At 45.4% G+C, this 21,255-nt stretch overlaps 1 protein-coding gene across 4 annotated transcripts in view; it reads right to left on the bottom strand.

Moving 5' to 3' along the window:
• LOC121580842 (chromodomain-helicase-DNA-binding protein 7) overlaps nt 1-21,255 on the bottom strand; it is a 94,450-nt gene that overhangs the window by 53,710 nt on the left and 19,485 nt on the right. For all 4 annotated transcript variants that reach the window (XM_041895919.2, XM_045224839.1, XM_041895921.2 and 1 more), the window contains exon 3: nt 16,410-16,864. In XM_041895919.2, coding sequence (XP_041751853.2) covers nt 16,410-16,864 — 455 coding nt within the window. The remainder of the gene's footprint in view (nt 1-16,409; nt 16,865-21,255) is intronic.

Here is a 21,255-nt window from a genome sequence, read left to right as displayed (position 1 = left end):
ACATGAATGGCTAGAGAAGGGAAGAGGAGGGAGGGAAGGAAGGAAGGAGAGCAGTGTGTCTTTCCACACACACACACACACAGAGAGAGAGAGCGAGAGAGAGACAGCTCCGCTTCTGCCCTCCCTGCCACAGATTACACAAAGCCCTGAGGGCGGGCAGTCAACCCCCCTCTCTCCTTCGCTCACTCCCTTGCTCTACTCTAGGGCCCCCTCTCCTTTCATTTGCACGCCAAGAGCAATCACATCGCCCTGGTAACCAGCGGTCACGTGACCCGCACCTGTTCCTCTGGCTGGACGCCACCGGCTGGAGCCATCTGCTCTACTCACACTCCTCTCCCTCTTTCTCCTCTATCACTTATCTCCTCTCCTTCTCTCCATCTCCTCTATCACTTACAGTGAGGGAAAAAAGTATTTGATCCCCTGCTGATTTTGTACGTTTGCCCACTGACAAATAAATAATCAGTCTATAATTTGAATGGTAGGTTTATTTGAACAGTGAGAGACAGAACAACAAAAAAATCCAGAAAAACACATGTAAAAAATGTTATAAATTGATTTGCATTTTAATGAGGGAAATAAGTATTTGACCCCCTCTCAATCAGAAAGATTTCTGGCTCCCAGGAGTCTTTTATACAGGTAACGAGCTGAGATTAGGAGCACACTCTTAAAGGGAGTGCTCCTAATATCAGTCTTGTTACCTGTATAAAAGACACCTGTCCACAGAAGCAATCAATCAATCTGATTCCAAACTCTCCAAAGACCAAAGAGCTCTCCAAGGATGTCAGGGACAAGATTCTAGACCTACACAAGGCTGGAATGGGCTACAAGACCATCGCCAAGCAGCTTGGTGAGAAGGTGACAACAGTTGGTGCGATTATTCGCAAATGGAAGAAACACAAAAGAACTGTCAATCTCCCTCGGCCTGGGGCTCCATGCAAGATCTCACCTCGTGGAGTTGCAATGATCATGAGAACGGTGAGGAATCAGCCCAGAACTACACGGGAGGATCTTGTCAATGATCTCAAGGCAGCTGGGACCATAGTCACCAAGAAAACAATTGGTAACACACTACGCCGTGAAGGACTGAAATCCTGCAGCGCCCGCAAGGTCCCCCTGCTCAAGAAAGCACATATACATGCCCGTCTGAAGTTTGCCAATGAACATCTGAATGATTCAGAGGAGAACTGGGTGAAAGTGTTGTGGTCAGATGAAACCAAAATTGAGGTCTTTGGCATCAACTCAACTCGCCGTGTTTGGAGGAGGAGGAATGCTGCCTATGACCCCAAGAACACCATCACCACCGTCAAACATGGAGGTGGAAACATTGTGCTTTGGGGGTGTTTTTCTGCTAAGGGGACAGGACAACTTCACCGCATCAAAGGGACGATGGACGGGGCCATGTACCGTCAAATCTTGGGTGAGAACCTCCTTCCCTCAGCCAGGGCATTGAAAATGGGTTGTGGATGGGTATTCCAGCATGACAATGACCCAAAACACACGGCCAAGGCAACAAAGGAGTGGCTCAAGAAGAAGCACATTAAGGTCCTGGAGTGGCCTAGCCAGTCTCCAGACCTTAATCCCATAGAAAATCTGTGGAGGGAGCTGAAGGTTTGAGTTGCCAAACGTCAGCCTCGAAACCTTAATGACTTGGAGAAGATCTGCAAAGAGGAGTGGGACAAAATCCCTCCTGAGATGGGTGAAAACCTGGTGGCCAACTACAAGAAACGTCTGATCTCTGTGATTGCCAACAAGGGTTTTGCCACCATGTACTATGTCACGTTTTGCAGAGGGGTCAAATACTTATTTCCCTCATTAAAATGCAAATCAATTCATAACATTTTTGACATTAGTTTTTCTGGATTTTCTTGTTGTTATTCTGTCTCTCACTGTACAAATAAACCTACCATTAAAAATATAGACTGATCATGTCTTTGTCAGTGGGCAAACGTACAAAATCAGCAGGGGATCAAATCCTTTTACCCCTCACTGTCTCCTCTCCTTCTCTCACTTATCTCCTCTCCTTCTCTCACTTATCTCCTCTCCTTCTCTCACTTATCTCCTCTCCTTCTCTCCCTCTTACTAATACACTGAACAAAAATAAATACAATTCCAAAGATTTTACTGAGTTACAGTTCAAATAAGGAAATCAGCCAATTTAAATTAATGAATTAGGCCCTAATCTATGGATTTCACACGACTGTGAATACAGATATGCATCTGTTGGTCACAGATAACTTTTTTTTTTTAAAGGTAGGGGCGTGGATCAGAAAACCAGTCAGTATCTGGTATGAGCACCATTTGCCTCATGCAGCACGACATCTCATTCGCATAGGGTTGATTAGGCTGTTGAGTGTGGCCTGTGGAATGTTGTCCCACTCTTCAACGGCTGTGCGAAGTTGCTGTATATTGGCGGGAACTGTAAAAAGCTGTCTTACACATCGATCCAGAGCATCCCAAACATGCTCATCGGGTGCCATGCTCAGAAGCGCAATCATGCTGAAACATGAGGCGATGGCGGCGGATGAATGGAACGACAATGGGCCTCAGGATCTCGTCACAGTATCTCATTCAAATTGCCATCGATAAAATGCAATTGTGTTCGTTGTCCATAGCTTATGCCTGCCTATACCATAACACCACCGCCATTAGGGGGCACTCTGTTCACAACGTTGACATCAGCAAACCGCTCGCCCACACGACGCCATACACGCTGTCTGCCATCTGCCCGGTACAGTTGAAACTGGGATTCATCCGCGAAGAGCACACTTCTCTAGCGTGCCAGTGGCCATCGAAGGTGAGCACTGAAGTCAGCTACGACGCCGAACTGCAGTCAGGTCAAGACCATAGTGAGGTTGACGAGCACGCAGATGAGCTTCCCTGAGACTGTGTCTGACAATTTATGCAGAAGTTCTTTGGTTGTGCAAACCCACAGTTTCATGCACAAACCGGGTGGCTGGTCTCAGCCGATCGCGCAGGTGAAGAAGCCGGATGTTGAGGTCCTGGGCTGGAGTGGTTACACATGGTCTGCGGTTGAGGCCGGTTGGATGTACTGCCAAATTCTCCAAAACGACATTATGGTAGAGAAATGAACAAATGTGCAAAATATATGACAGAAATAAGCTTTGTGTGTGTATGGAAAATGTCTGGGATCTTTTTATTTCAGCTCATGAAACATGGGACCAACACTTTACATGTTGCGTTTATTTTTTGTTCAGTGGATATAACTTGTCTATTCACTTGCTTCTCCATTGCGTTTCCTCCTTTCTCTCATCTTGGTTAGATAACCTTCCCCATCTTCAACTCCTCCTAATCAGCCAGACTTGTTCCTTTTTCCTCTATTCTCCTCTCCTCGGTCAGCGCCTCTCCTCTCGCTCCTCGGTCAGCTCCTGTCGCTCCTTGGTCAGCTCCTCTTCTCCTTGGTCAGCTCCTCTCGCTCCTCCAATGCCTCTCCCTCTAACAATCAGAGGCTCTAGCTCGCTCCTCTCATTCTACCATTCCATCTTATTGATCAGCTTCATCATCCCTTCGATCTCATTCTCTTGCTTTTCTCTGTCAGACATATCTATTTTCCCCCTTCTTTCTCCCCTTTCCTTCATCTCTTTTCCCCTTAGTCAGCCTCTAAATCTCTCTTCTCCTGTCTCCTCTCCTTCTATACCCCTCTATCAAGTCTCTCTTTCTCCCCTAACCACTCATTCTCTTCACTACCATGGTAGTAGTGGAGGCAGCAAGACAGAGGGCTAACGCCTCTAACCAACGACGTTATAGATACAGCAAAGGGGAATGAAACATTAGGTTTTAGAAGATGGTGTGTGGCTCTAGTATGTATGGCTAAAATACCAGTCGGCCATTATGGTGCTGTAACTGCATTAACAAGCGGGATTTGTTAAAGTGCACCACTGGAATTAATCCTGAATCTGGTCTCTGGGGTGTACTGGATGGCATTTAGGCATGTGGTCCTCCAGCAGTGGTGTGTGATGCTCCATGCTGACAGTAAGAAGACAGGGGAGGAGGAGAGGGAAGGAAGGAGAAGGTCGGTGGAGGGAGTTACAGGACATCTGCCGTCCGCTGGTGAGATGAGTCATACACAACTAGACCCCCTGACACTTCCTCCTCCTGCCCACACACACCACAGCCACAGCATACGTGCAAAGGCAAATGAATGTACACAGGGGTATATACACACAGCTTCAGCATAGTGCTTGCAATAAGTCTCTGGAGACATTAATAAGGGAAGGTTAGCTCAGTCATGTGACTAGCTTGGGAGGGGAGGTGCATCGCTGCAGAGAGAGAGTAAGCTACAAGATAAACAAATGATATGGTGTGAGCTGTGTGTGCTGATTGAGTGCTGAAGGCATTTCTGTCCTTTCAGTATGAGCAGGAGACATTGTAGTATCACACGTCTAAAGGCTCGCACACATCACACCGAATGTAGATCTAGTGTTCGTCTGCACGCTGTTTTAGGGACGTACCCCGGCCAACATTTTTCACAAGAGTCTACATGCAAAATCGGTGCTCACGTGGTTAACAAATTCCGTTCAGGTGCTAAGTACTCTTGGCCAGCAAACGCTATTGGTGTCTGATCCCTTAAGGGTTAACACATGGTTTAGTCGGTTTGCATTAAGGGAGAGGGAGAGGAACACACATACAATGTGAGGTGGCTGCATGTGTGCTTCTTTCTTCCTGACAGCTGTGTGTACTGCAAACAAATCTAGGACACACACCACACCCATCTGTGGGTGTGGCAGCAAGAGGAGCAATGACACAGGACACGCACGGCAGCTATTAATAGCTCAGCTTTCTCTCAGGATGACCTAGCACACAAACAAGGTCAAAAGACAGCCTGCTACCTGCCTGCCATTGGCTCACAGACCGTCCCCCTCTCTCCTGAAGCATCCCACTCCATCCATGTCAGTGAAGCTAGCTAGGCAAGCAGGGGACAGATAAACCGATGAGGACCGCGTGGACTTAAGCCAAACGGACAGTATCTCTACACAGTGCAAAGGACACTTTATTTACACACTAGTGAGTAAAATGATTGTGAAAGCACTATGGCGGAATCTTTCACCTAGCCACTTTTTAAATCAGTGAATTAATAACGCTAATACATCCAGGATTTATATAGCAAACATCTAGGTGCTAAAATACTAATACATCTAGGATTTATATAGCACTTTGTAAATCCTGAAGGGTAAGGACAAGAGACGAGGCAGCGAACAGCACTTCAGACTTACATAGAGGTTATTTTTCCCTCTGAGGAGAGAGAACAGGGTCAAGACCAAGTTTGACAGGGTAGGTGTGGGCAGGCAGGTCTAGGATTACTTCCATTTTCCCTATCGCATTGTTGAGGCCTGGGTTGGGGGAAATCTGATAACCGAACTTTAGAGTCGAAAACTTCTGCCAGGAGCAATTAGACTGTGAGAAGGGTTTAGTCCACCCTTGCAGTACAGGGTGGAGGTTGAGTGAATGAGCTGCCATCGCTATCATGCTAAATTAAACGACTGGTCTAGCCATCACAAAATGGAGGAAGGTTGCGGAGAAGACTTAGCCCCAGTTGATTGGAGCTCATTTAGCTCCCAGAGACAACAGCCTTTTTGCTGCGCTTCCTTCCGGTGCTAGAGTCAGGCCTGGTAGCTAAATAAGGCAATGATTACCATTAGCAGCCATTTTACGCCATAGGATTACCCACTCCCTCTACGCACACACACACAAACAGAAACACACACTCCCATCCCCCTCACATACATACTCCCATCCCCCACACCTCTCACTCCCTCCCTCACACACAAACACCTCCCCCTCCGCTGACCCCTGCTCCGGCTCTGGCCCCTCCCTCTTCCTCTGGATGAAAGTTGCAGCAGGAGTGACAGCACTGCGGAGGAGGGTAGGAGAGGAGGGGGATAAGGGCATCGGGATGGAGAGAGCGCAGAGGAAGAGGTGGGGAGGCTCTGCTGACACATTCCTCAGGAAGCTCATGTTACTGCTTTGCATTTCCACCCAGGTCGGCAGAGAGCGAGGGAAGGGAGGAGAGAGAAAGAGGGATTCACCAGATGCTCAGCATGCTCTGCTCAAACCTAATGGTACGAAAATAAACCACACGATTAACACTGGACACTACGGAACATAAAGCTTTTACCATTTCATCCTGGAATATACAAGGTCTGAAGTCATCTGCATTTGGCCTGGAGACAGACCCACTGGTTGCCCTTTAGGTTACAGAGAGATGGTAGTCCCATCCACCAAACTACAAGGAGTGAAACAGGGAAGGTACATTTCCTCCTGTGTGCTACCTATTAGGCTTGGGCGGTAAACCGTATATTTGGAAATAGCCACAGGATGTTTTTTTTAACACCTTCAATACTGTTGAAACTATCTTTTTTATACATTTGAATATTTGTAGTTACTTTTTAAGTAAATACCTGCAGTCAACTTGTGCAATATGCCAGGAAATAAAGATGACCACCTTCATTTCACTAATCACAATTTTTCATTATTAAGCTTACCGGTAGTCCCGAGTCGCGTGGTGTTTGTTTACAAGCAGAGAGACTGGAGCCTTGTGAGTCACTCACTGTTGTGCAGCACGCGCCAGGTCATCTAGTTACAGTTCGGAATTTACAACTAAATGTTAGCCAGCTAGATATCTTAAAACTATTAAGTTAACGTTCTAAAAATGTGCTAAATGCCCTGCAGTTGTGCATTTGGTTTGCCAATTTAGTAGCTAGTTAGCTATCTAGCTAAGTAGTTAGCTTCTTCAAAAATCAAGCTTCGCTTAGTAACAGCAGAGAATCCCCTCCAGGATCAAGAGCCTTGCTGTCTAATATTTGTTATATGCGTGTAGCAAACTGAAAAGTATTAGAGTTACTAGTATACATTTATGAGCTGGGATGACTGTCCTGCAAATACTTTAGGTCAGAGACTGTATAAAAGGTTTGCAATGCGCTGGTTAGTATTCTCTATGGGAATTTACATATACTTGTTAGCATAGCTAACCTTCGGATTACAGCGGCTCAGTGGGGCTTGAAAATAGAGCCCCTTGTGTTCAGTGCCAGTATTACCGAATATACAGGTATGGCACAAAGTTGGTATGAAGTTATGACAATCTGGATACCGCCCAAGCCTACTACCTATATCCCCCCTATAGAATCCCCATACTTTAAGGACAGCTTCTCCATCCTAGAATGGGAGATCCACCATTTATGGCCCAGGGACATGTACTAGTTTGTGGCAACCTAAATGTCAGAACTGGACAATAACCTGACACTCAGCACACAGTAGGACAAACACCTACCTGGAGGTGACAGCATACCCTCCTCAATGTGTCCTCTTAGACACAACTACAACAAAACAACCAACAAAAACAGGTTGCAACTCCTGCAGCTCTGTCGCACGCTGGGTCTGTACATAGTCAATAGTAGGCTTCGAGGGGACTCCTACATTAGGTATACCTATAGCTCATCTCTTGGCAGTAGTACTGTAGACTACTTTATCACCGATCTCAACCCAGTCTCTGATCGTTCAGTCAGCCAACTGCCACTCCTATCATACCACAGTAAAATCTATCTACTTGAACAGAGCAATACTCAACCATGAGGCATCTAAGCCGAAACAAAACTGCATGCTATTAAAAAATGCTATAGATGGAAGGAGGGTAGTGTAGAAACCTAACAAAAAAACAATTGGCCAACAACAAATCCAATCCCGCCAAGACAACTTGTTTCCCTGCAATAGTAAAGGTGTAAACTTAGCAGTATATTATTATTATTATAATATTATCAGCTAACATCACATTTAAATTCAAGCAGAAAACCTAAGAACACTAACAACGAGAAGTGGTTTGATGAATGCAAAAACCTTAAAAATAAATGTTAAAACCTATCCAACCATAAACAGAGAACCAGTGTTTTCCCATAGTGAAGGTGTAAGCTAAAACAATACAGAAATACACTACGACAAAATCATTAACAGCATGTCAGAAAACAGCTTAATGTGATTAAAGAATCCATAGAATCAAATCATTTCTGGGAAAAATTGAACACTAAACACGAAGAGCTATCTACCCAAAATGGAGCTGTATGGATAAATCACTTCTCCAACCTTTTCTGCCTTATAACAAAGAACCATGGGCAAAAACATATACATAATAATTTATAAAACTTAGAATCAGCTATGAAAGACCACCAGAACCCATTGGATTCTCCAATTGCATTGGATGAGCTACAGGACAAAACAAACGCTCCAACCAAAAAAAGGCCTGTGGTGTTGATGGTGTACTAAAAGGAAATGATAAAATATACTGAGTGTATATAAATATTGAGCTGCACCCCTTTATGTCCTCAGAACAGCCTCAATTTGTAAGGGCAAGGACTCTACAAGTTGTCGAAAGCGCTCCACAGGGATGCTGGCCCATGTTGACTCCAATGCTTCCCAAAGTTGGATGTCCTTTGGGTGGTGGACCATTCTTGATACACGCGGGAGACTTCAACGTGAAAACCCCAGCAGCGTTGCAGTTCTTAACACAAACCGGTGCGCCTGGCACCTACTACCATACACTGTTCAAAGGCACTTAAATCTTTTGTTTTGCACATTCACCCTCTGAATGGCACACATTTACAATCCATCTCTCAACTGTCTCAAGGCTTAAAAATCCTTCTTTAATTGGTCTTCTCCCCTTCATTTAAACTGATTGGATTTAACAGGTGACATCAATAAGGGATCATAGCTTTCAGCTGGATTCGCCTGGTCACTCCATGTCATGGAAAGAGCAGGTGTTCCTAATTTTTTGTACATTATTAAACATTATCCTCAGCTCTGATATCTAACCCCAATATTTGGAACCAAGGTCTGGTCACCCCAATCCACAAAAGTGGAGACAAATTTGACCAATAATTACTGTGGAATCTGCGTCAACAGCAACCTCGGAAGAATCCTCTGCAGAGTTATTGACAAACAAATCAAAAGCTTTTGACTCAATTTGATATGCAGGTCTGCTATACAAATTGATGGAAAACCATGACATTATATAATGTACACAAACAAGTGTGCAGTTAAAATTGGCAATAAAGATGTATTTTCTCAGGGCCGTGGGGTGAGACAGGGATGCAGCTTGAGCCCCACCCTCTTCAACATGTACAATGCCTTCAGAAATTATTCACAACCGTTCACTTTTTCCACATTTTGTGTTACAGCCTGAATTTAAAATGGATTAAATTGAGATGTTGTCGTCACTGGCCTACACACAATACCACATAATGTCAAAGTGGACTGTTTTTACAAATTTATAAAAAATGTAAAGCTGAAATGTCTTAAGTCAATAAGTATTTAACTCCTTTGTTATGGCAAGCCTAAAGTTCCGGAGTAAAAATGTGCTTAACAAGTCACATAATAAGTTGCATGGACTCACTGTGTGCAATAAATATTTTTTTTAACATAATTTTTGAATGACTACCTCATCTCTCTACCCCACACATTATCTTTAAGGTCCCTCAGTCGAGCAGTGAATTTCAAACCGATTCAACCACAAAGACCAGGGAGGTTTTCCAATACCTCGCAAAGAAGGGCACCTATTGGTAGATGGGTAAAAATAAAAAAGGCATTGAATATCCCTTTGAGTATGGTGAAGTTATTAATTAAACTTTGGGTCGTGTAGCAATACACCCAGTCACTACAAAGATACAGACGTCCTTCCTAACTCAGTTGCCAGAGAGGAAGGAAACAGCTCAGGGATTTCACCATGAGGCCAATGGTGACTTTAAAACAGTTACAGAGCTGTGATAGGACAAAACTGAGGATAGATCAACAACATTGTAGTTAGTCCACAATACTAACCTAATTGACAAGAGTGAAACAAAGGAAAAATATTCCAAAACAGGTACTAAAGTAATACTGCAAAAAATATGTGGCAAAGCAATTCACTTTTTGTCCTGAATACAAAGTGTTATGTTTGGGGCAAATCCAATAGAAGACAATAGTGAGTACCACTCTCCATATTTTCAAGCATAGTGGTGGCTGCATCATGTTATGGGTATGCTTGTAATCGTTAAGGACTAGGGAGTTTTTCCGGATAAAAAAGAAACAGAATGGTGTTAAGCACAGGCAAAATCCTAGAGGAAGACCTGGTTCAGTTTGCTTTCCACCAGACACTGGGAGATGAATTCACCTTTCAGCAGGACAATAACCTAAAAACACAAGACCAAATCTACACTGGAGTTGCTTACCAAGAAGACTGTGAATGTTCCCGAGTGGCCGAGTTACAGTTTTGACTTAAATCTACTTGAAAATCTATGGCAAGACCTGAAAATGGTTGTCTAGCAATGATCAACCACCAATTTGACAGAGCTTGAAAAATCTTTTAAATAATAAATGGGGAAATGTTGCACAATTCAGGTGAGGAAAGCTCCTCAGACTTACCCAGAAAGAGTTAACTGTAATTGCTGCCAAAGGTGCTTAAACAAAGTATTGACTCAGGGGTGTAAATACTTATACAAATGACATATTGGGCTCCCGAGTGGCGCAGCGGTCTAAGGCACTGCATGTCAGTGCTTGATGCGTCACTGCAGACCCACTGGTTCGATTCCAGGCTGTATCACAACCGGCCGTGATTGGGAGTCCCATAGGGCAGCGCACAATTGGCCCAGCGTTGTCTGGGTTTGGCCGGTGTAGGCCGTCATTGTAAATAAGAATTTGTTCTTAACTGACTTGCCGAGTTAAATAAAGGTAAAATAAAAAAATAAAAAATATTTCTGTATGTCATTTTCAATACATTTGCAAAAATGTCTAAAAACATGTTTTCACTTTGTCATTATGGGATATTGTGTGTAGATAGTTGAATAAAAAATATATTTAATCCATTTTGAATTCAGGTTGTAACACAAAATGTGGAATAAGGGGTATGAATATTTTCTGAACGCAACGTATATCAATGAATTGGCGAGGACACTAGAACAGTCAGCAGCAACCGGCCTCACCATACTGGACTCGGAAATCAAATGTCTGTTTCAAATGTCTGTTTACAGATGATCTGGTGCTTACAGCAGCACCTATATTTTCGGCCCAGATTCTGTCAGACTTCGGCCCAGATATTGAATATCAGTAAGACAAAAATAATGCAATTCCAAAAAAGGTCCAGTTGCCAGAACAACAAATACTAATCTAATCTAGACACCGTTGCCCTAAAGCACACAAATAATTATGCCTACCTCGGCCTAAACAACACCACAGTAAACTTCCACAAGGCTGTGAACGATCTAAGAGACAAGGCAAGAATGACCTTCATGCCATCAAAAGGAACATAAAACTCAAAATCCCAATTAGGATCTGGCAAAAAAATACTTCAAATCAGTTATTCAACCCATTGCCCTCTATGGTTGTGATGTCTGGGGGTCCACTCCCCAAACAAGACTTCACAAAATGGGACAAACACCCATTTGAGACTCCAAAAAATATACTTCATGTACAACACAAAATCCCAAACAATGCATTCAGAGCAGAATTAGGACTACACTAGTTATCAAAATCAAGAAAAGAGCTGTTAAATTCAACAACCACCTAAAAAGGAAGTGATGCCCACACATTCCACCACAAAGCCCTCAACAACAGAGATTAACCTAGAGAAAAGTCCCCTCAGCCAGCTGGTTCTCGGGCTCTGTTCACAGACACATACCCCACAGAGCCCCAGGACAGCAACACAATTGGACCCAACCAAATTATGAAAAGGCAAAAAGGATACCTATTTGACACACTGGGGAAAAAACGAAATCAACCAAAAAACAGAGCAAGATTGGAATGCTTTTTGGCCCTAAACAGAGAGTACATAGTGGCAGAATACATGACCACTGTGACTGACCCATAATCCTTGATTATGTGCCGACTCAGTGAGCATAGCCTTGCTGTTGAGAGAGGTCGCCATAGGCAGACCTGGCTCAAGAGAAGACAGGATATTTTCCCACTGTCCACAAGCTGCACTTCCTAACCTCTTGCCAAATGTATGACCACATTAGACATATTTCCCACAGAACACTTTTTTTTTTTTAAATAAATCAAACATTAATAAACTCCCATATCCTTTATGTGAAATGGGCAAACACTGCAGCAAGTGGCATATTACAATGAGAAAAGGGCAACCAGTGGAGAACAAACATTGTAAATAGCATCAATATTAATCTGTTTATCTTCTCCCACTGTTCGTACTACAACTATTTGCACATTTCTAAAACACTGTACATAGCTGATAATATAACACTTGACAGGTCTCTTTTAAAACCTTTTCGAGTGCAATGTTTACTGTTAATTTCGAATAGTTTTTGATGAAGTTAAATTAGTTTCTCGCTATATGTTTCCCATGCCAATAAATCCCCTTTGAATTGAATTGAGAGGGGAGAAGAGAGGAGGTAGAGAGACGCAGGGTCTTTAGCAAGCTAAGGGCTCCTGGAGAACATATGATAGACTTGGATGTCACAGGGCACAGACTACACCAGTGAAAAAGAGACAGAAAAGAGAGAGAGACAGAAGAGAGGGAGAGAAGCCAACAGTCTGTGAGATGTTGCGCTGAGATGGACAGACCAGGTCGCTTGAAGGAGCTTTTCCATCCATCTAAAGCTGTAGTCCCCACCTGCTTCAAGGAGACCACCATCATCCCAGTGCCCAAGACAGACAAGGTGACATGTCCAAATGACTATCGCCCCATAGCACTCACCCCGGTCATCATGAAGTGCTTCGAGTGGCTGGTCATGGCCCACATCAAGTCCAGCATGCCAGTCACACTGGACCCACTCCAATTTGCCTACCGCTCCAACAGATCCACGGAAGATACCATTTCCATCGCTATTCACACGTAAGTAACATCTGGACAAGAGGAACATCCATGTGAGAATGCTGTTCATTGACTACAGTTCAGCATTCAACATTATTGTTTCCTAAAAGCTCGACACCAAGCTCAGAGCCCTGGGTCTGGACACCACCCTCTGCAACTGGATCCTGGACTTCCTGACAGGCAGACCACAGGTTGCGAGGATTGGCAACACCTCTTCCACACTGACTCTTAACACAGGGGTCCCCCAGGGGTGTGTCCTCAGCCCTCTGCTGTACTCCCCGTTCACCCACGACTGCATGGCTCTGCACGATACTAACTCCATCAAGTTTGCTGACGACGCCACGGTTATAGACCTGATAACCAAAAACGACGAGTCCGCCTATAGGGAGAAGGTAAGTGAACTGGCATTGTGGTGCCAGGACCACCACCTCGCCATCAACACCATTATTCCAGAAACCCTAGACCCACTCCAATTTGCATACCGCACCAACAGATCCACAGATGATGCATCCTGACTGGTTGCATCACTGCCTGGTATGGCATCTGCTCGGCCTCCGACGGCAAGGCACTACAGAGGGTAGTGCGTACGGCCCAGTACATCACTGGGCCAAGCCTCCTGCCATCCAGGACCTCTATACCAGGCGGTGTCAGAGGAAGGCCCTAAAAATTGTCAAAGAGTCTAGCCACCCTAGTCATAGACTGTTCTCTCTGCTACCGCACGGCAAGTGTTACTGGAGCGCCAAGTCTAGGTCCAAGAGGCTTCTAAACTGCTTCTACCCCCAAGCCATAAGACTCCTGAACAATTAATCAAATGGCCATCCGGACTATTTACATTGTGTGTGTCCCCCTCTTTTATGCTGCTGCTACTCTGTTTATTATCTATGCATAGTCAATTTAATAACTCTACCTACACGTACATATTACCTCAATTACCTCGACTAACAGGTACCCCCTGTATATAGACTCGCTATTGTTATTTTACTGCTGCTCTTTAATTATTTGTTACTTTTATTTCTCATTATTTAATGTTTCTTTTTTTTTTTTGGTATTCTTTCTTAAAAATTGCATTGTTGGTTAAGGGCTTGTAAGTAAGCATTTACATTTTAGTCATTTAGCAGACGCTCTTATCCAGAGCGACTTACAGTTAGTGAGTGCATACGTGGGAATCGAACCCACAACCCTGGCGTTGCAAACGCCATGCTCTACCAACTGAGCTACATCCCTGCCGGCCATTCCCTCCCCTACCCTGGACGACGCTGGGCCAATTGTGCGCCGCCCCATGGGTCTCCCGGTCGCGGCCGGCTACGACAGGGCCTGGATTCGAACAAGGATCTCTAGTGGCACCGCTAGCACTGCGATGCAGTGCCTTAGACCACTGCGCCACTCGGGAGCTACATTTCACTGTAAGGTCTACACCTTTCAGAGCGTTGACAAATAAAATTGGAATACATTTGATTTTGATAGATGAATTCTGGAAGCAGAGGAGGGAACATGCCCCGATCCACATCAACGGGACAACAGTAGAGTCTCAGCCGTTTTCTATTCCTCGGTGTCCACACCACCACTCATGTCAAGAGGCAGCTGAAGAAATTCAGCATGCCACCCCCAGGTCCTCTCCAAATACTACCGCTGCACCATCGAGAGCGTCCTGACCGGTTGCATCAGGGCCTTGTAGGGGAATTGACCGCAAGGCCTTCCAGCAGGTGGTGAAGAATGCCCAGTGCTCCCACCCATCCAGGACATCTACTCGAAATGGTGAGGAAGGCCCACAGCATCAAGGACACCACACACCCCAGCCACGAGCTGTTCACTCCCTTACCATCAGGCCAACGGTCTCGGAACATGAGGTCTGATACCAACAGGCTCAGAGACAGTTTCTATCTACAAGTCATCAATCAGCCTGCTGAACACTTGAACTGGACTGACCACCTGCACTGACTCTCCGCACCTTAGCACACGACTCACTCACCCACACACGCATCACAACTGCTGCTACCAGACATATGACTGCTAAATACTGCACAACTTAAACACTTTCCCCCCAATCCCCCCTACCCCAAAACACATGTAAATGTTGGACTATAAATTGTGCCTTCCTGTATTATCCTTAGCTAAGAAAAATATATTGTACTGAGCCAGTTACTTTATGTTTGTATTCTTATCTTGTATTATTTCTTATTGTTGTTGCATTGTCGAGAGGGAACCTGCAAAGAAGCATTTCGTTGGATGGTGTATACCATGTATATCCCGTACATACGACTAATAAAACTTCAAACTTCTAGATTAATCATTCAGGTTCACTCAACTTCTACTAACAGGTTAAGTTGACTGGAGACTTTCAGTAGTTTCATATAGGCCATGACTGAATGCTAAAGGCCAACCAACATGTTCCCACTAAAGCATGATGATGTCAGGTTCCCATCACTGTGCAAGCTGGGGAAATAACTTTTGGTGCAGGAATTCACTAGCAAATCACAAGTGCCGCAACCAGTCCAAAGCTGAGTCCAAAGCGCTCAGCTTGGTTTAGCAGCTAACCTTAATAGATGGCTGCTTCACAATTCACTCCCACAAACCCAGCACCACACCAGCAGCATAGTTAGTTCACTGAGCATGATCACATATGACCAACCAGTGCCCCCCCGGCCTACATGTGCTAAGACCACGGACGTCACTCCTCATCCACCTAGGTGTTAGCGAACTCTGGGTCGTGACCTGCGTTTCCCACTGACTGGTCACACGAGTGAGGGGTGGGATAAAGAGCACCGCACAGCTCAGGTGCAGTGTTGGCAACTATTTTTGGGGTGAAATTTGCTACGCTGTGCCACAGCTGCGGTCCCCAACATAGCGTTTTCGCCCCCTCTCCCACCGCATCACGCCCCCTCCCTTGTGCTTTTCTGCCTGTGTATTTGCCGTTGCTGTGACTGTTGCACAGGCAGCTTCTTGTACTCTCGTTTGCGGCAGAATTGAGTGGGAAAAGTCGCTAAATGCTATAAAAACCATAAAAACCCTCTGTGTCAAAACTACCCAAAGGCAGCCTGATAAGTAGCTGAATTTGTTGCTTGACTCTTACCAATAAAAGTCGCTGGAGGGGTCTGAAAGTTTGGTAAAAATAGCAACAGTCAACATTGATAAGGTGGTGTTGCTAGCTTGAGGTGACCCTCCTCTATGGCCTGGGAAACAGGCCAGGAATGTAGATCAAATCTCTGATCTTGGAAAAGCAGTTGCTGATGGTGAGGATGCGTATGAGCTATCAATTCCAAGTCGACTTGAGAGTAAGGTTTATCCAACAAAGTCCTAAAAGCATAAATACTGATCTGAACAGAGACACAAATCAGCTTTAAGACCCTAGCCAAAACACATTCACAACGGTAGTAATACTGATCCCTGAGGGACACCAAAGCTTTAATTCAAAGCATTCAATAACAGTAGTAAGAGAGCAGCTGACGTAGAGTTATGGGCCTTGCCTAGATGTAGCCTAGCTAATGTAGTGCTGGTATAAATAGCCTAGCTGTAGCCTAGCTAATGTAGTGCTGATATAAATAGTTAGGCCTAAACTAGAGTGAGGTAGCCTACATTTAGTTTATGTAATGCAAATGTAACCTACCTGGGCTTCTTGGGCGTCTTGGCCTTGGGGGTAGTGCTCTTGGCTTTCTTCTCCTTGGGCTCTTTGGGGGTCTTGGGTGTTTTCGGAGTCTTGGGTGTCATGGGCTCTTTAGGCTCCTTCTCCTTTGGTTTCTTCTTTGTCTTCTTCTCCACCACCAGCGATTCTTCCAGGGCGCCTGTCAGAGGGTCAACCTCCACCCAGGGACTGCCCCCGACCTTCTGTTTCCTCTCCTCCTTGTCACCTTCCTCTATACTTCCACCTTTCTTCTTCTTTTTGGGCTTCTTATCCCCCTCTGCTACTTCCTCCTCCTCAATCACCTTGGCTTTCTTCTTCTTCTTCTTTTTTGGTTTCTGCTCGGTGGGCTGCTTGTCACGGTTGGCTGGCTGGAAGTTTGCCCCCGAGGCGGGTGTCTTGTCAGAAGCAGTCATCTCAGATGATGGATCTGACGGGGAATACTGCCAGGAGAAGGAATAATACATTTGTAAATATTTTCGGCAGCAGGAGAAACAAAAACAACCAACCGCTCTGAGGCAGTTCATTAGATAACAACAACTCTTTAGGTTTAAACCGTTTTTGTTCAGATTTCCACAAGTCAAATTTCTCCGTTGTCCAGCAGTTCCCCAACCATTACACCTACCGCTGCCTGCCTTAGTCCTTACCTCTATCCCTGTATGGCCATTACTAGCTTTAAACTGTTCTTAAGTTCAGCATGGTGACAATGATAACTTTACTAAATCTAAACCTATAGCTCTACAGAGAAAGAGCAAATGTCTAACTTAGCCCTATAGAGACAACGCATGCAATTTATTCAGATTGCTGGTTCAAATTTGAATTCTATTCCTAAAGTGAGTCAGGGGATAGGACTCCTCTAGCCTCAATTCCTAAAGAGGGACTTGGTAATTCTTGTCTAGCCTCTATTCCTGTAGAGGCCGAGCTGGCTCTCCTCTCCATCCCCAGTAGAGCTGGCCCTTGCCTCTCCATTTCCAGTAAAGATGGCCCTCTCCTCTCCTCTCCATCCCCAGCAGAGATGGCCCTCTCCATCCCCAGCAGAGATGGCCCTCTCCATCCCCAGCAGAGATGGCCCTCTCCATCCCCAGCAGAGATGGCCCTCTCCATCCCCAGCAGAGATGGCCCTCTCCATCCCCAGCAGAGATGGCCCTCTCCATCCCCAGCAGAGATGGCCCTCTCCATCCCCAGCAGAGATGGCCCTCTCCATCCCCAGCAGAGATGGCCCTCTCCATCCCCAGCAGAGATGGCCCTCTCCTGCCCTCTCCATCCCCAGCAGAGATGGCCCTCTCCTGCCCTCTCCATCGCCAGCAGAGATGGCCCTCTCCTGCCCTCTCCATCGCCAGCAGAGCTGGCCCTCTCCTCCCCTCTCCATCCCCAGCAGAGCTGGCCCTCTCCTCCCCTCTCCATCCCCAGCAGAGCTGGCCCTCTCCTCTCCATCCCCAGCAGAGCTGGCCCTCTCCTCTCCATCCCCAGCAGAGCTGGGCTGATAGGAAACACGTTGGCAGCTGTTTGGGGCTTCCAGCTGCCTGCAGTCCCAGCAGCAGATGGGAGGGGGGGGGGAATATGACACGAATAAATTATATCCATACTTCAAAAAAAAAGGAGGGGGGAGCACATTTATGGACATCAGCAAATTTACTGCAATATGCCACAGCTCTCTCCAAAGGAGTCTTAGAAAAACAACCCCCTTGTCTAAGCTAGTTCAAGTGTTTCCACTAAAGACAGAGCGAAACAGAGGAAGAAAGAAAATTCAGAAGAATGAAAGACGTCCTGTTTGTAGGGCACTCGTTTTATCCCGGAGGCCTGCAGATCGCTCAGAGACAAAACTTGAGAAACCACATCAACTGCGGCAGTCGAATGCAAATTTCCTGTAAACAGGCGAGCAGACAGATTTGGTTGCATGGTGCATGCCAAACATCACCAAGGTCACAGAGAATGTGTTTACGGCCATCCACAAACAGAGGTGTGCAGAAGAGAGGAGGGTTTGGGCTGCTGCTTTAATGGATAAATGTGCTCCTCTTGCCCAGCTTCCCCGATAATCAATCAAATGAATGACAATGGGCCCGGTGCACGCACTCACTGCATCACTGATGTGACAGCAGCGACGAATACGATACGGACGGTATTGGGTTTCACCTCTCGGAGGGGGAAGAGTGACGTGCCGGTTAATCTGACAGCCAAAGTGCTCGCTCTAGAAGCTAAATACTCCCTAAAGGAGCAGAGCAGAGGGCCGCCGCTGCGGAGTGGCTGTGGTCTTTCATACCCAACACTATCAGGGTAGGCAAAGGGCCTGACGAAGCCATCGAGATGCTACAAATATGGTTATCCATTTTTTACATTCAGTATTCCTTGAAAGAGCCATATGATGGACAATGATGCTAGTGTTGTGACAATACCAGTATGGCAATATTTTTTCCATGGCAAAAAAGAAAACACGAAGCAGACCAAACTCTTTGGTCCTTTAAGAACCTACCGTATGTAAAATATTGTGTGATATAGCTAGGAAAATAAACATTAGGGCTGTTTTCCTAAATAAGTTAAATCCGCTTCGTGTTTTGTTTCCATGCCACGATACTAACGAGTATTACAATACTGGTATCATCCCGGTCCTAAATGATGCCGTCAAAAATAATTGAGTCAAGTGTATAGGCCTAGTCTCTGGTGTTGGAGAACAATTGGCTGGTTCGTATTGTGGCCAAGTATTCCTGGGGTTAAGGAATTCTTATTTTCAAGGTGACTCGTTTTTGCAACTAGCAGACCCTGTTTCACTCCCAGGCTGGGGTTAGAAATCCCAGTGCCAATTAGGGTTAGTGTCAGTTCCATTTCAATTCAGGAGATTTCTTTACAATGAGGGTTGTTCAATGATGGCAATTCTTTACTCTTAAAACAAAATGGAAGGCTGTGGCCTAGGGGAGTAAAAGGCCCAAGACAACCGTCACCTGATATTTCGGTGGTTTTTGGACAGAGTTGGGGCCACCTTATATAGGAGTATTTTGGGGTTGGAGCACTTGAGGGACAGGGCTGAATATCCAAAAATGGGCCTTACCGTCATTGGACGATAAGTTGATATTCCCAACAGCCCTAAGGTAACAGGGGAATAAGGGCACTCAGACTTTAAAACTTTACCTTTCTTTTGTGACTTTAGATACCAACCAAAGACAAACTATAAGCACTATAAGTTAGCCAAGAATGAATAGAAAGCTATGCGCTAACCAGGTGCAGAATTCCTACAACAGCAGAATTTGAAAAGGCAGAGTCTACAAGGACACTTTTCCTCTTGAACTCGTCTTTCAGTTTATCCCCTTGGAAACAAATTGACTAGCGGGAGGTGAAGTGATAAAGACGTGCCAGTTCCATCAGTCATAGGAGAAGCACACATTTGTAAACATTAATTCTGCCAAACATGCCTAGTTAGCTAGCATCCGCTGATCAAATCTATGGGCTTATTATGCTCGTCCAGAGCCAACTCAAGATGGGATCAAAACGGATGCAATGCTACTGAAGTATGCTATCCATAATTCCAGCCTTCAACACAGGTGCTGCTTCTGGCCCTCGTAAAAAAAACAAGTATTTTTACAACTAAATAAATCCAGCCGGCACTGCCAAAAGGGCAAAGCAATATTTTCCAACTCCATAGACACAAGGTAGGCAGATACCTGGAATATTATGAATGTATATTGGTAATCCATTGTTTCCCACATCATTGCTTTGGCAGATCACAGGGAAATTATGAATTAAAGTAGTCTCCAGAGACTTGCTCTAATGCCTCCTTGCCTGACGGAAACAACTGGCAGCATGTTGGTTGGTTGGAAATGTTGACGCCACCAGCTCTGAATGTTGGTTGGTTGGAAATGTTGACGCCGCCAGCTCTGAATGTTGGTTGGTTGGAAATGTTGACGCCGCCAGCTCTGAATGTTGCTAAGCGTGGGAGGGGGGACAGCAGAAATTAGGCGGAGACCGATATCATCAGTTTAATCGGCAATCGTTTTTGCTCAGGCCAATGGTGATATTTAGATGTGTCACACACCCTTTATTGTGAGCGTTCTGTATAGCAAGCAGCACCAAAGGTCATGGAGCCAGCTCTCTATCAGCGCAGCGACCTTGAGCTGCCGACTGACGTTTTAAGAATACGTACGTAGCGCAGTGCAGTGTGCACTAGCCACCCATTACTATATTACAGCATACAGGACAGACACGGCTTAGAGCTGAAGGAGCTGGTCTCTGAATTTTAGGAATACGTAGCCCTGCGTGCCACCCTATAACCATATTAGAGAGTACTGATAAGAGTTGAGAGCTGAAGAACCAGACAGAGACAGCATCAGATACACCATAGGAGCCATAACACCATCACGGTCATCAAGATGTCCTCCGGCGCATTTCCCTCAGCCAGACTAACAGATAATGGGGGTACGTTCATGCAGCCTGGGACCGAAGCGCACCGAAGCGATGCAATGTGACTTAACTGTGTGCCTAACATCTAGGTCATTCACACTGGGCAAATTAACTCCGACATCTTAAATGTCAACCACAAAACTCCCTAATCAGAGCCCCAGTATCGGGAAGATGGGGGGAGGGGGCTACTCTGGTAAGGGGAAGAGGAGGACTGGAGAGTGGTGACGATGGTGTGAATGAGGAAGACGACTAATAGAGATGCTAAGTGCTGGATGTGTGTGCTGCCACAGGGCGGCCATTGTATGTGAATGGGTCAGCAGAGGAGGAGGCTTTGAGCACAAAACAAGCTAATGGAACCCAGGGCACGTGACTGAACACACACACACACACACACACACAGAGCGAGTTATTGAGAGATGCTAACCTCCACTCCCTACTGGCTGCC

Source organism: Coregonus clupeaformis, chromosome 14 (assembly GCF_020615455.1).
Source record: "Coregonus clupeaformis isolate EN_2021a chromosome 14, ASM2061545v1, whole genome shotgun sequence".
In the NCBI taxonomy this organism is placed as follows: domain Eukaryota; kingdom Metazoa; phylum Chordata; class Actinopteri; order Salmoniformes; family Salmonidae; genus Coregonus; species Coregonus clupeaformis.
Note: the sequence above shows the minus strand (reverse complement) of the source record. Positions and strands in the feature narration are given on the sequence as shown.